Below are 15,218 nucleotides of genomic sequence, written 5' to 3' on the forward strand. Positions count from 1 at the left end.
TGTAACAATGGTTGTGACACAACTTATGTGCTTGAAAAATGTTTACACAGCACTTGTGTGATTAGTTTTGTTGCATCACAACCATTGTGCCGAATGTGTTGCAGATCAGTTGCACAACCTAAGTGTGTACAGGGCCATACGTTCCCTTTGTTGCGATCAGAGTGACAAGCTGTCGGATGCAATGTCGAGTTTGCACTGCCATCTAAAGGATAAACAATATGTCAACGTCATTCTAACATTTATTCAACACAATCTGACTAAACACAGGGATAATCTGGAAGGGTCATTGTCATTGGTAGGTCATTTATCTGAGAAAGAGGGCCTCATTGGACACTGGAAAGAGGGAGGAGAAAGGAGGTGACATCCTTCCTTTTTGTTACCAGGCACTAGGATAGGAAATGATGACTTTCTCAAAGTGAGGGTGGAAAGGAAGGATAAGATTATAGGGCCATGACTTTTTAATACCAATCCTATAATCATATGCTACAGTGCTGATCACTTTGAAGACCAGGTGTATTAGGCTAGACGACCAAAGACTGAAGGAACAGCAGGCTAAGCAGGCTAAGACTTTGGAGGTCATTGTATGTGTGAATAGGGGATTATACCTAAGAGACAATCACGGGGGGGGGGGGGGGGGGGGGGGCCCTATTTACTACAGAAGATAGCCCTATTTGGTAAAAGACCAAGTTCATATTACGGCAAGAACAACTCAAATAAGCAAAGAGAAACGCCAGTCCCATCATTACTTTAAGACATTAAGGTCAGTCAATACGAAAAAATGTCAAGACCTTTGAAAGTTTCTTCAAGTGCAGTCGCAAAAACCATCAAAACGCTATGATGGAACTGGCTCTCATGAGGACCGCCACAGGAATGGAAGACCCAGAGTCACCTCCGCTGCAGAGGATACGTTTATTAGAGTTACCAGCCTCAGAAATTGCAGCCCAAATAAATGCTTCATAGAGTTCAAGTCACAGACACATCTCAACATCAGCTGTTCAGAGGGGACTGTGTGAATCAGGCCTTCATGGTCGAATTGCTGCAAATAAACCACTACTAAAGGACACCAATAAGAAGAAGAGACCTGCTTGGGCCAAGAAACACGAGCAATGGACATTAGACCAGTGGAAATCTGTCCTTTGGTTTGGAGTCCAAATTTGAGATTTTTGGTTCCAACTGCCGTGTCTTTGTGAGACGCGGTGTGGGTGAACGGATGATCTCCGCATGTGTGGTTCCCACCGTAAAGCATGGAGGAGGAGGTGTTATGGTATGAGGGTGCTTTGCTGGTGACACTGTCTGTGATTTATTTAGAATTCAAGGCACACTTAACCAGCATGGCTACCACAGTATTCTGCATTGATACGCCATCCCATCTGGTTTGGGCTTAGTGGGACTATCATTTGTTTTTCAACAGGACAATGACCCAACACACCTCCGGGCTGTGTAAGGGCTATTTTACCAAGAAGGAGAGTGATGGAGTGCTGCATCAGATGACCTGGCCTCCACAATCCCCCGACCTCAACCCAATTGAGATGGTTTGGGATGAGTCGGACGGCAGAGTGAAGGAAAAGCAGCCAACAAGTGCTCAGCATATGTGGGAACTCCTTCAAGACCGTTGGAAAAGCATTCCAGGTGAAGCTGGTTGAGAATGCCAAGAGTGTGCAAAGCTGTCATCAAGGCAAAGGGTGGCTATTTGAAGAATCTCAAATATAAAATATGTTCATTTGTTTAACACTTTTTTGGTTACTACATGATTCCATATGTGTTATTTCATAGTTTTGATGTCTTCAATATTATTCTACAATGTAGAAAATAGTAAAAATAAACAAAAACACTTGAATGAGAAGGTGTGTCCAAACTTTTGACTTGTACTGTATATGTAACAGTTTATTTGAAACTCCATATCCATCATGCATGAACAGTTATTAGTTCTTAAGGAGGACCAGACATCAGCAGGGTAGGAGGGTAGGAGGACCAGACATCAGAAGGGTAGAGGGTAGGAGGACCAGACATCAGCAGGGTAGGACGGTAGGAGGACAAGATATCAGCAGGGTAGGACGAACAGACATCAGGAGGGTAGGAGGATAGGAGGACCAGACATCAGCAGGGTAGGAGGGTAGGAGGACCAGACATCAGCAGGGTAGGAGGAACAGACATCAGGAGGGTAGGAGGATAGGAGGACCAGACATCAGCAGGGTAGGAGGATAGGAGGACCAGACATCAGGAGGATAGGAGGACCAGATATCAGGAGGGTAGAGGGTAGGAGGACCAGACATCAGCAGGGTAGGAGGAACAGACATCAGGAGGGTAGGAGGATAGGAGGACCAGACATCAGGAGGATAGGAGGGTAGGAGGACCAGACATCAGCAGGGTAGGAGGGTCAGACATCAGCAGGGTAGGAGGATAGGAGGACCAGACATCAGGAGGATAGGAGGACCAGACATCAGGAGGATAGGAGGACCAGACATCAGGAGGATAGGAGGGTCAGACATCAGCAGGGTAGAAGGACCAGACATCAGGAGGGTAGGATGACCAGACATCAGGATGGTAGGATGACCAGACATCAGGAGGGTAGGAAGACCAGACATCAGCAGGGTAGGAATACCAGACATCAGCAGGGTAGGACCAAACATCAGCAGGGTAGGAGGACCAGACATCAGGAGGATAGGAGGACCAGACATCAGGAGGATAGGAGGACCACACATCAGCAGGGTAGGAGGACCAAACATCAGGAGGATAGGATGACCAGACATCAGCAGGGTAGGAGGACCAGACATCAGGAAGATAGGAGTACCAGACATCAGGAGGATAGGAGGACCAGACATCAGGAGGGTAGACGGACCATACATCAGCAGGGTAAGAGGATAGGAGGACCAGACATCAGGAGGGTAGGAGGGTAGGAGGACCAGACATCAGGAGGATAGGAGGATAGGAGGACCAGACATCAGGAGGGTAGGAGGACCAGACATCAGCAGGGTAAGAGGATAGGAGGACCAGACATCAGGAGGGTAGGAGGGTAGGAGGACCAGACATCAGAAGGATAGGAGGACCAGACATCAGGAGGGTAGGAGGACCAGACATCAGGAGGATAGGAGGATAGGAGGACCAGACATCAGGAGGGTAGGAGGACCAGACATCAGCAGGGTAGGAGGACCAGACATCAGCAGGGTAAGAGGGTAGGAGGACCAGGCATCAGCAGGGTAAGAGGATAAGAGGACCAGACATCAGCAAGGTAGGAGGACCAGACATCAGCAGGGTAGGAGGACCAGACATCAGCAGGGTAGGAGGACCAGACATCAGCAGGGTAGGAGGACCAGACATCAGCAGGGTAGGAGAACCAGACATCAGGAGGGTAGGAGGACCAGACATCAGGAGGGTAGGAGGACCAGACATCAGCAGGGTAGGAGGACCAGACATCAGCAGGGTAAGAGGGTAGGAGGACCAGGCATCAGCAGGGTAAGAGGATAAGAGGACCAGACATCAGCAAGGTAGGAGGACCAGACATCAGCAGGGTAGGAGGACCAGACATCAGCAGGGTAGGAGGACCAGACATCAGCAGGGTAGGAGGACCAGACATTAGGATGGTAGGAGGACCAGACATCAGCAGGGTAGGAGGACCAGACATCAGCAGGGTAGGAGGACCAGACATCAGGAGGGTAGGAGGACCAGACATCAGGAGGGTATGAGGACCAGACATCAGCAGGGTAGGAGGACCAGACATCAGGAGGGTAGGAGGACCAGACATCAGCAGGGTAGGAGGACCAGACATCAGCAGGATAGGAGGACCAGACATCAGGAGGGTAGCTGTCCATCCAGCTGGCCAACATATAACATTGTTAACATTGTATGAGTCCCAAATGGCACCCTATTCCCTATATACTGCACTACGTTTGACCAGTGCCCATCGGGGAATAGGGTGCCATTTGGGACGCATCCATTGCCCTCTGAGACTGAGTGAGAACTCTCTGGAAGGGTATACACAGTGCTTTATATTTCTCTCTAGCCACAACAGAGGACAGTAACATACACAGTGACATAAAATACTAACGGTATGTTCTATTTCCACTCACCTCGTCCCCAGGCTCAATTCAGAGAGAGCCCGCTGGGGACGAGGTTATATTTGCACCTAAATTGCCCCTGGCTTAAGTGTATAGACATGAGGGGAGGGTACGTACAGGAAGTGTATAGACATGAGGGGAGGGTACGTACAGGAAGTGTATAGACATGAGGGGAGGGTACGTACAGGAAGTGTATAGACATGAGGGGAGGGTACGTACAGGAAGTTTATAGACATGAGGGGAGGGTACGTACAGGAAGTTTATAGACATGAGGGGAGGGTACGTACAGGAAGTTTATAGACATGAGGGGAGGGTACGTACAGGAAGTTTATAGACATGAGGGGAGGGTACATACAGGAAGTGTATAGACATGAGGGGAGGGTACGTACAGGAAGTGTATAGACATGAGGGGAGGGTACGTACAGGAAGTGTATAGACATGAGGGGAGGGTACGTACAGGAAGTGTATAGACATGAGGGGAGGGTACGTACAGGAAGTTTATAGACATGAGGGGAGGGTACGTACAGGAAGTTTATAGACATGAGGGGAGGGTACATACAGGAAGTTTATAGACATGAGGGGAGGGTACGTACAGGAAGTTTATAGACATGAGGGGAGGGTACGTACAGGAAGTTTATAGACATGAGGGGAGGGTACATACAGGAAGTTTATAGACATGAGGGGAGGGTACGTACAGGAAGTTTATAGACATGAGGGGAGGGTACGTACAGGAAGTGTATAGACATGTGGGGAGGGTACGTACAGGAAGTTTATAGACATGAGGGGAGGGTACGTACAGGAAGTGTATAGACATGAGGGGAGGGTACATACAGGAAGTTTATAGACATGAGGGGAGGGTACGTACAGGAAGTGTATAGACATGAGGGGAGGGTACGTACAGGAAGTGTATAGACATGAGGGGAGGGTACGTACAGGAAGTGTATAGACATGAGGGGAGGGTACATACAGGAAGTTTATAGACATGAGGGGAGGGTACGTACAGGAAGTGTATAGACATGAGGGGAGGGTACGTACAGGAAGTGTATAGACATGAGGGGAGGGTACATACAGGAAGTTTATAGACATGAGGGGAGGGTACGTACAGGAAGTGTATAGACATGAGGGGAGGGTACGTACAGGAAGTCTATAGACATGAGGGGAGGGTACGTAGGCCTCTTAACTTAGACATCTGCTCTGAGACATTTTGAGAGAGACACAGAGAGAGAGAGAGACACACAAGAACACCTGGACATCTGTTAGTGTAAAGTGAATTGGAGTACACCCTGGACAATCAGAAATGAGGAGAATGTTGTCAAGTTGAGAAGAAGAGTGATCTGGACTCTGGACTGAGCAGCATTGTACCAGGACTGGGTTTCCATCTGCAGACTGACTGGTCAACACATCAGACAGATTAGTACTAAGATATCCATAACAATCCCCACTCCATTATCTTGCACCATGATGTTAAAGTAAGTAATCAAATTACAGTACTTCACATAGAACTACACATAATTTGCATGGCATCTTTTCAATAAACTACCAAAGAAGTTGGTAGACTGAAACCAGGAATAAGTCTCAGAATCTCCCATGACCCACTGTCAAGTAATCAACATTTAACCACTAGTGCTTTCCTGTGGCCATCCTGGGGAACTGCAGAGGTTCAAATCCTGATCGCACAATACAGTAATGCATTTCAGAAAACAAAGACTTACCAACATATAGGATATTATTTTATTAAAAAAAAAAAAAAATACAGTGAAATATTGACCAGCATAATGGTGATTTGTTACAATAGTAAGCACATAATTTCTAAATAATCAAGGTGCAAAACGTATATAGTTGATTACCATTTCATTTGAATTTTTATTTAAGATAGGAAGTGCATTTACATTTCTTAGATCACTTTAATTGGTTACAGAATGGGATTAGCCTATTGGTATTATACGAGGGAGGGAATTGATTGCCTGTGTTAATGCCATTTCCCTTTGAAACGTCACAAAGTCGCACTGGATCCGTAGACGCCAATTCCAGCAGGTCTATTTAGGCACTTTGAACATGTCAACAATAAAACACCTTCAGAAAAAAAACAGATCAATGCACAATTAAACAGGAAGAACAACATATTCCCATGGGTTGTAAAATAAGAAGCGTCACCACTAGCAACAGAAGTAGCAATACGATCCGTAGAAAACTACTAGTCATGTGACCAGTATTACATTTACATTTGACATTTTAGTCATTTAGCAGACGCTCTTATCCAGAGCGACTTACAGTTAGTGAGTGCATACATTATTCTTTTTTATATATCTATATATTTTTATTTTTACTGGCCCCCCGTGGGAATTGAACCCACAACCCTGGCGTTGCAAACGCCATGCTCAACCAACTGAGCTACATCCCTGCCGGCCATTCCCTCCCCTATCCTGGACGACGCTGGGCCAATTGTGCGCCGCCCCATGGGTCTGCCGGTCGCGGCCGGCTACGACAGAGCCTGGATTCGAACCAGGATCTCTAGTGGCACAGCTAGCACTGCGATGCAGTGCCTTGGACCACTGCGCCACTCGGGAGATACAGTACCATGCCTAGGGTAAAAGCAACTGAGCAATAGAAGCATACCCACGGTCATTCACCCTTGACAAGAAATCGAATAAAAAGCATTCCGTATAAAAAAAGAAAAGACAGTGTAAAACATTATGACAAATAATCATACTAGTTATGGCAAGTTCATAGCAGTACAGTAGGGAGCCTGTACGTAGCCTGTACGTAGCCTGTACGTAGCCTGTACGTAGCCTTGCAAATCACTCAACTGTTTTCCCTGAAAGTGAGTCTACTGAATCGTGTCCTAAACTACAGTAGTAGTTCAGTTACTGCTTGTTTGGGCCAGTATCCACAAAGCGCCTCAGACCGTAACGGTCAAACTGATCCTAAGTCAACACTCCTGTGTATACAGGCCCAGTTCTCAATCGACGGTTTGATGAGAAGAGATGAAAGCCGAAGTTCCCTTGAGAATAAAGAAGTGTCAGTACACCAGTTCACTGAATGGTACATTACGTTCCCTGTATCCACCATTTAATTAGAGTGGATAGAGAAGGACATTTACCCACCGTTTAGTTATTAGAGTGGATAGAGAAGGACATTTACCCACCGTTTAGTTATTAGAGTGGATAGAGAAGGACATTTACCCACCGTTTAGTTATTAGAGTGGACAGAGAAGGACATTTACCCACCGTTTAGTTATTAGAGTGGACAGAGAAGGTGATTTACCCAGCGTTTAGTTATTAGAGTGGATAGAGAAGGACATTTACCCACCGTTTAGTTATTAGAGTGGACAGCGAAGGTGATTTACCCACCGTTTAGTTATTAGAGTGGACAGAGAAGGACATTTACCCACCGTTTAGTTATTAGAGTGGACAGAGAAGGACATTTACCCACCGTTTAGTTATTAGGGTGGATAGAGAAGGACATTTACCCACCGTTTAGTTATTAGAGTGGACAGCGAAGGTGATTTACCCACCGTTTAGTTATTAGAGTGGACAGAGAAGGACATTTACCCACCGTTTAGTTATTAGAGTGGATAGAGAAGGACATTTACCCACCGTTTAGTTATTAGAGTGGATAGAGAAGGTGATTTACCCACCGTTTAGTTATTAGAGTGGACAGAGAAGGACATTTACCCACCGTTTAGTTATTAGAGTGGACAGCGAAGGTGATTTACCCAGCGTTTAGTTATTAGAGTGGACAGAGAAGGACATTTACCCACCGTTTAGTTATTAGAGTGGACAGCAAAGGTGATTTACCCACCGTTTAGTTATTAGAGTGGACAGCGAAGGTGATTTACCCACCGTTTAGTTATTAGAGTGGACAGCGAAGGTGATTTACCCACCGTTTAGTTATTAGAGTGGACAGCGAAGGTGATTTACCCACCGTTTAGTTATTAGAGTGGACAGCGAAGGTGATTTACCCACCGTTTTAGTTATTAGAGTGGACAGCGAAGGTGATTTACCCACCGTTTAGTTATTGGAGTGGACAGCGAAGGTGATTTTGAGGCAGCCCAGTTCTTTCCCCACAGCTCCCAGCACTCCCTGTACTCTGTAGTGTCCGTTGGTCAGCCAGTAGGGAAGGTCAATGTCAGGGAGGTAGAAATCTGACTCTGGTAGTGTGTACACCCCCTTAGAACAGACAGGAAATAGAGGTTCAACCAATACACTTTCTCCGTGTCCCAAATATCACCCTATTCCCTATATAGTGCACTACTTTTGACCAAGGCCCATTGGGCTCTTTTCAAGGGTAGTGCACCTTGGTCAAAGTACTATATATATATATATATATAGTGTATAGGGAGCCATTTGGGATACAGACTCTGAGTAAAGCATGCTTTACTGTATAGAAAGGTATGCACCCTTAGGAGAGAGAAAATAGGTCATTTGAACACAAAAGACATTGAGTAAACAGAAAAACGTATCCTTGAGAAAAACAGAATGAGTACTGAGCAACAGAACGTTAAGTGCAAATGTTCAGAACATTCAGAGAACGTTTAGAACTTTGTTGTTTGGCTAGCTGCTGTACAACAAAGAGTGCTGTCAACGGACATTCACTACATTGCACTGAACAGGATATGAAAGAGGGAAGTAGCCTAAGCGTTAACCACTGGAGGAACACGTTCTTTCTACATCACATATCTAGACTCACAGCTTTAAAGGGGCAGTGGCAGGGGATGAACTACAGTATAGACTCACAGCTTTAAAGGGACAGTGGCAGGGGATGCCGTAGGTGTGTAGAGGTTCAGGACAGTCCGTTCCGGGCGGTATCAGTTGGTTGAGCAGGTCACAGCCGTCTGTGTAGTGGCAGCTCCCTATCTCTTCCAGACACGGGACCTTGACCCAGAACCCTGCCACCTCCTTCTCCAGCGTCACGTTCACCTAAGAGGAGAGAAATATATAGGGCCAGTTAACTGGGTTGTCTGGAAAAACAGTGGGCTACAGTAACAGTATGCCTATCCACAAGGTAGGCCAGCACAAGGACAAAACGCTGTTATTCAACTACTCTACAACGTTTGATTGGCCAATTTGCATCCTAAATAGTTAACTGGGATGTTATGAAAAACAAAGTATATAATCCATGGGTTATGACAATAAAACTATCTTGACAGACGTACCGCCAGGCTTGGTCAAGTTACCTAAGAGGAGAAAATAGGTCCAGTACTGTGGTGTTAAAAAAAATAACCGAATGTCAGGCTATTCTTGACTTGTACAATGCACCCTAGTTGTTTCCAGCAAAGCAGAAACGGTTCTATTCTTCCCTTGCAATGATGTCACCAATGTTAAGAGAGAATCAGGGGTAGGCTATAGCCATGGAAGGAAAGGAATAATCTGACACTGATCTAGGTGATTGATTTCCAGGAAGAACAGTCAAGTCAGTCTTCTCTGCATTGCATCAACTAAACCAATAGAAGTTGGGAACAACTGAATGTCCAGTATGTGAAAGCTGTCTGTTGCAAAAACGTTCATAACGCAACATTACATTGGCGCATTCTTGAACAGAACACTGCCATCACCACTGCAAATGCCATTCCTTCTCTTGTGAACTCTGCATTGTAAGGGTGAGCATTGAATCAGGAAGTCTACTGTACATTTCATATCTATTTGGGCCACCGGTGCAGCAGAGCAGAGGTTTATGTGGTGAGCTGCTCACATGAAGCTCATCCGTGAGTCAGACAAACCTCCCCACAGGCAAGTTTCTACCTGTTTAACAACACAGCACCCAGAAGCACCCAGAAGCACACAGAAGCACACAGAGCCAACAACAGACACACACAGACAAAGTGGAATAGGCTCTCACATGTCTGAAGAGGCCTACAGACTGATGTGGCAAAGTAACAGCTTTCAATTCCCTGTTGGTAAGTTTTTCAGGAGGAATTGATGGTCTCTTATTTAGTAGGACTATAGTGTGTCAAACTAGCTTTGATTGTGACCATTTTTATACACAAAGAGCCTATTCATTCGGAAAGTATTCAGACCCCTTGACTTTATCCACATTTTGTTACGTTACAGCCTTATTCAAAAATGTATTACATTGTTTCTCACCTCATCGATCTACACACAATACCCCTAATGGAAAAAAAAAACAGGTTTAGACATTTTTGCATATTTATTAAATACAAAAAACATCACATTTATATAAGTATTCAGACCCTTTACTTCTCTGCGGACCCTCTTAAGCTCTGTCAGGTTGGATGGGGAGCATCGCTGCACAGCTATTTTCAGGTCTCTCCAGAGATGTTCGATCAAGTTCAAGTCCGGGCTCTGGCTGGGCCACTCAAGGACATTCAGAGACTTGTCCAGAAGCAACTCCTGTGTTGTCTTTGCTGTGTGCTTAGGGTCGTTGTCCTGTTGGAAGGTGACATTCAGGCCAAAGAGTTCAAGCTTGGTTTCATCATACCAGAGAATCTTGTTTCTCATGGTCTGAGAGTCCTTTAGGTTCCTTTTGGCAAACTCCAAGCGGGCTGTCATGTGCCTTTTACTGAGGAGTGGCTTCCATCTGGCCACTCTACCATAAAGGTCTGATTGGTGGAGTGCTGCAGAGATGGTTGTCCTTCTGGAAGGTTCTCCCATCTCCACAGAGGAACTCTGTCAGAGTGACCATCGGGTTCTTGGTCACCTCCCTGACCAAGGCCCTTCTCCCCGATTGCTCAGTTTGGCCGGGCAGTCAGCTCTAGGAAGAGTCTTGGTGGTTCCAATCTTCTTCCATTTAAGAATGATGGAGGCCACTGTGTTCTTGTGGACCTTCAAAGCTGCAGACATTTTTTGATACCCTTCCCCAGATCTGTACCTCGACACAATCCTGTCTCGGAGCTCTACGAACAATTCCTTTGACCTCATGGCTTGGTTTTTACTCTGACATGAACCGTCAACTATGGGACCTTATATAGACAGGTGTGCACCTTTCCAAATCATGTCCAATTAAATGAATTTACCACAGGTGGTCTCCAATCAAGTTGTAGAAACATCTCAAGGATGATCAATAGAAACAGGATGCACCTGAGCTCAATTTCGAGTATTTACATTTACATTTTAGTCATTTAGCAGATGATCTTATCCAGAGCGACTTACAGTTAGTGAGTGCATACATTTTCATACTGGCCTCCCGTGGGAATCGAACCCACAACCCTGACGTTGCAAGCGCCATGCTCTACCAACTGAGCTACACAGGGCCCATAGGGTCTGAACACGTATGTAAATAAGGTTTTTCTGTTGATGTTTTTAGCAAACATTTCAAAAAACCTGTTTTCACTTTGTCATTATGGGGTACTGTGTGTAGATTGAGGAGAAAAACATTATTTAATCAATTTTAGAATAAGGCTGTAACGTAACAATATGTGGAAAAAGTCAAGGGGTCTGAATACTTTCCAAAGGCACTGAATATGCCTAGTAGTTAAGAGCGTTGGGCCAGTAACTGAAAGGTCGCTGGTTCGAATCCCCAAACCAACTAGGTGAAAAATCTGCCAATGTGCCCTTGAGCAAGGCACTTAACCCTAATTGCTCCTGTAAGTCGCTCTGGATAAAAGCTAAATGACAAAAATATATATTTCTTTATGTATTGTATAGTCGCGGGAAGTAGTTTTGGGGTGGTGCTTAATTATACAACTACCTTTTTTCCCCCCAGACGTCTATATCGGTCCGTTAATACAGGACTAGTAAAGGCTCAGTGCACTGCTTTGGTAAAAAATAAATACAAATGTTTTGTAATATACAGTACCATTCAAAAGGTCTTTCTTTATTTTTACTATTTTCTACATTGTAGAATAATAGTGAAGACATCAAAACTATTAAAATAACACATGTGGAATCATGTAGTAACCAAAAAAGTGTTAAACAAATCCAAATATATTTTATATTTGAGATTCTTCAAAGTAGCCACCCCTTTTGCCTTGATGACAGCTTTGCACACTCTTGTGTCTCATTCTCTCAACCAGCTTCATGAGATAGTCACCTGGAATGCATTTCAATTAACAGGTGGGCCTTCTTAAAAGTTAATTTGTGAAATTTATTTCCTTCTTAATGCGTTTGAGCCAATCAGTTGTGTTGTGACAAGGTAGGGGGGGTATACAGAAGATAGCCCTATTTGGTAAAAGACCAAGTCCATATTATGGCAAGAACAGCTCAAATAAGCAAAGAGAAATGACAGTCCATCAAGACATGAAGGTCAGTCAATACGGAACATTTCAAGAACTTTGAACGTTTCTTCAAGTGCAGTCGCAAAAACCATCAAGCGCTATGATGAAACTAGCTCTCATGAGGACCGCCACAGGAAAGGAAGACCCAGAGTTACCTCTGCTGCAGAGGATAAGTTAATTAGAGTTAACTGCACCTCAGATTGCAGCCCAAATAAATGCTTCACAGAGTTCAAGTAACAGACACATCTCAACATCAACTGTTCAGAGGAGACTGCGTGAATCAGGCCTTCATGTGCTTTGCTGGTGACACTGTCAGTGATTTATTTAGAATTCAAGGCCCACTTAACCAGCATGGCTACCACAGCATTCTGCAGTGATACGCCATCCCATCTGGTTTGGGCTTAGTGGGACTATCATTTCTTTTTCAACAGGACAATGACCCAACACACCTCCAGGCTGTGTAAGGGCTATTTTACCAAGAAGGAGAGTGATGGAGTGCTGCATCAGATGACCTGGCCACCATAATCCCCTGATGGTTTGGGATGAGTCGGACGGCAGAGTGAAGGAATAGCAGCCAACAAGTGCTCAGCATATGTGGGAACTCCTTCATGACTGTTGGAAAAGCATTCCAGGTGAAGCTGGTTGAGAGAATGCCAAGAGTGTGCATAGCTGTCATCAAGGCAAAGGGTGGCTACTTTGAAGAATCTCAAATATATTTTATTTTATTTGTTTAACACTTTTTTGGTTACTACATGATTCCATATGTGCTATTTCACAGTTTTGACGTCTTCACTATTATTCTACAACACACAAAAATAGTAAAAATAAAGAAAAACCCTTGAATGAGTAGGTGTGTCCAAACTTTTGACCGGTAGTATATATATTTTTTCTGATTTTTCAGGGGGTGCTGCAGCACCCTTAGCACCCCTATATCCTGCGGCTATGGTAACAGAGGAGTATGTATATACATGTGTTAAAGACAGGCAATACCATATGCCTACCTCGAAAGCTAATGGTTGGTTAATTCAATTCACTAGCTACTTTAACAAATCAGTATACTTCGTTAGTAATCAAATAGCATTCAAGATCTCATTTGAGCATTTGAGGAGGAGACCCTTGGTGCATGCCTTGTACTCACAGCTAGGGGAGCGGCCAGCTCGACCGTTGTGGTCCCGGATGCACTGGCCGTCAGGTCCCCTGGAACTGTGATGGGGTCCGGGGACAGGGCTAGGGTCTTCAGAACCGCTGGGTCGTCTGGCTTACCGCAGTTCTCCCATGAGAACCCAAAGATCTGTGCAAGAATATTGAATAGTCTATGTTACTGTACTATACATAATGAATTGATAGAGTAGGTTAATGAACAACATTTGAATAAATGTAAAGATATTTCACTCACCTTCGCAGAATATGTCGTGCGCGTTTTGTCGAAATCCAAAGCGCAATTCACCTGCATTACAATGCATAGTGTTATCACATTAACAATACAGTTGTTCATTGTGCTCAACTAGTCTACAGCAGAGCTAGAAAGAATTACGGTTAATTCAAGATAACAGAATGCGCGTAAACTAAGACTGTGCACGGTTGAAACGAATCGGTAATGACTGTCTTAACACGTTGAGGCGGTGCAGTAAAGATTTGTTTTCCCAATCATTAATTCCAGTATCACTTCCGTGTTCATCAAATCAAACCCGAGGCTCGTTACAGACTTCTTCTTCTGTGGGTTTTATGGCGGACTACAACCCATTTTTGGGTGTATTTTGCCGTCACCAACTGGACGGGTTGAAACCAAAACAATGTAAAAAGAAAATCCAGACGTAATAGGGAAACTAACTTAATCCACCCAAATAACAATAGTACAATAACAAAACAAAACTCCCACTTCTTCCTTCTTTCAGTTCTCCATATCTCTCTTTTCAGGCTCTAGGGCCTGAGAGGGTGGTACGGCTTGTGACAATATTCCATGTAACTCCTCCGCCAAGAAATCTTTCAGCCCCAGGAACTGCTCAGCTGCTTCCACAATGATTTCTATCTTCCTGGACCTTCTCTCCACCTTGGCAGTGCCATTTATCACCATAACTATAAAGGCCACAAAGTCCACCTTCTTAACCATTAAAATGTCAGGATCCTGCTGGTGAAAGGCAACCCCTGCAGCCTGCAGTGAAGGCCTATCCACCACCATGGACTCTTCAACATCTACTTCCCACGAGACTCCAGATATAACCCCCTTGAGGGGTGCCCTGTCCCTAAGACACACAGGACACTTCAAACTTATAAAATCGGGTGAGACACAACACATGTTTCTTCTGATCCTCAGAAGCACAAAACATAACAACCAGCCCGCTTCTCGTGATCATCACAGCTTTCACTCTCACCAGGACTCTCTCCACCAGTTTGGATATCTCAAATGGATTCCTCAAGATTGGTAATTCGATCAGCTGGCCCTCAATTACAAACCGTACTCCTACAAGATACGACGTGACATTCTCATCACTGTACTCTCCTTTGCTACGTTTTCCTTTCTTTTGGACAATATTTCAATTCTCCTTGGTTCTACCGCCATTAGATTCAGAATCCACTTCCGCTATCTTTTTTCCGTCCGACATTCTCCTGCAACTCTCGAAAAAAAAAAACTCAGTCTTCCTCACATTGTCTAGTGACAAACTTCTATAAAGTAGACGCAAATGACAATGGGAGAATCTCAATACTTTCTCCTCGCGTCCTCTCTCCTTGCCTCCTTCTCAAAATCCATTGGAGAAGAAGGTCAGATGGGCGGGACCTCTGGCTCTCTAATCCAATGGAGTTTGAGAAGGAGGCGAGGAGGTCGAGAAGAGAGGACGCAAGGAAATCTTCCACAGTCAGAAGCATACTTACCAGATGCATTAGAAGCTTACTTAACATATGTATTAGTTTTGGTAATACATTTAATACCTCACTTGATACCTCCAATCAGGAAATTGGTCTTTAATCTTTAGATTGACAAATTGTGATAC

General features: G+C 44.6%; 1 protein-coding gene across 1 annotated transcript in view; it reads right to left on the reverse strand.

Annotated features, from left to right (window-relative positions):
- The window catches only part of LOC311108018 (coiled-coil domain-containing protein 69-like), a 39,827-nt gene extending 25,948 nt beyond the window's left edge, over positions 1-13,879 (reverse strand). The window contains exons 1-3 of the mRNA XM_084150654.1: positions 13,625-13,879; positions 13,367-13,519; positions 8,792-8,974 (exon numbers count right to left, since the gene is read on the reverse strand). Coding sequence (XP_084006780.1) covers positions 8,792-8,974; positions 13,367-13,519; positions 13,625-13,723 — 435 coding nt within the window. The 5' untranslated portion in view covers positions 13,724-13,879. The remainder of the gene's footprint in view (positions 1-8,791; positions 8,975-13,366; positions 13,520-13,624) is intronic.
- Positions 13,880-15,218: the final 1,339 nt, after the last annotated feature.

Source organism: Coregonus lavaretus, assembly GCF_964263955.1.
Source record: "Coregonus lavaretus genome assembly, chromosome: 32".
Classification (NCBI taxonomy): domain Eukaryota; kingdom Metazoa; phylum Chordata; class Actinopteri; order Salmoniformes; family Salmonidae; genus Coregonus; species Coregonus lavaretus.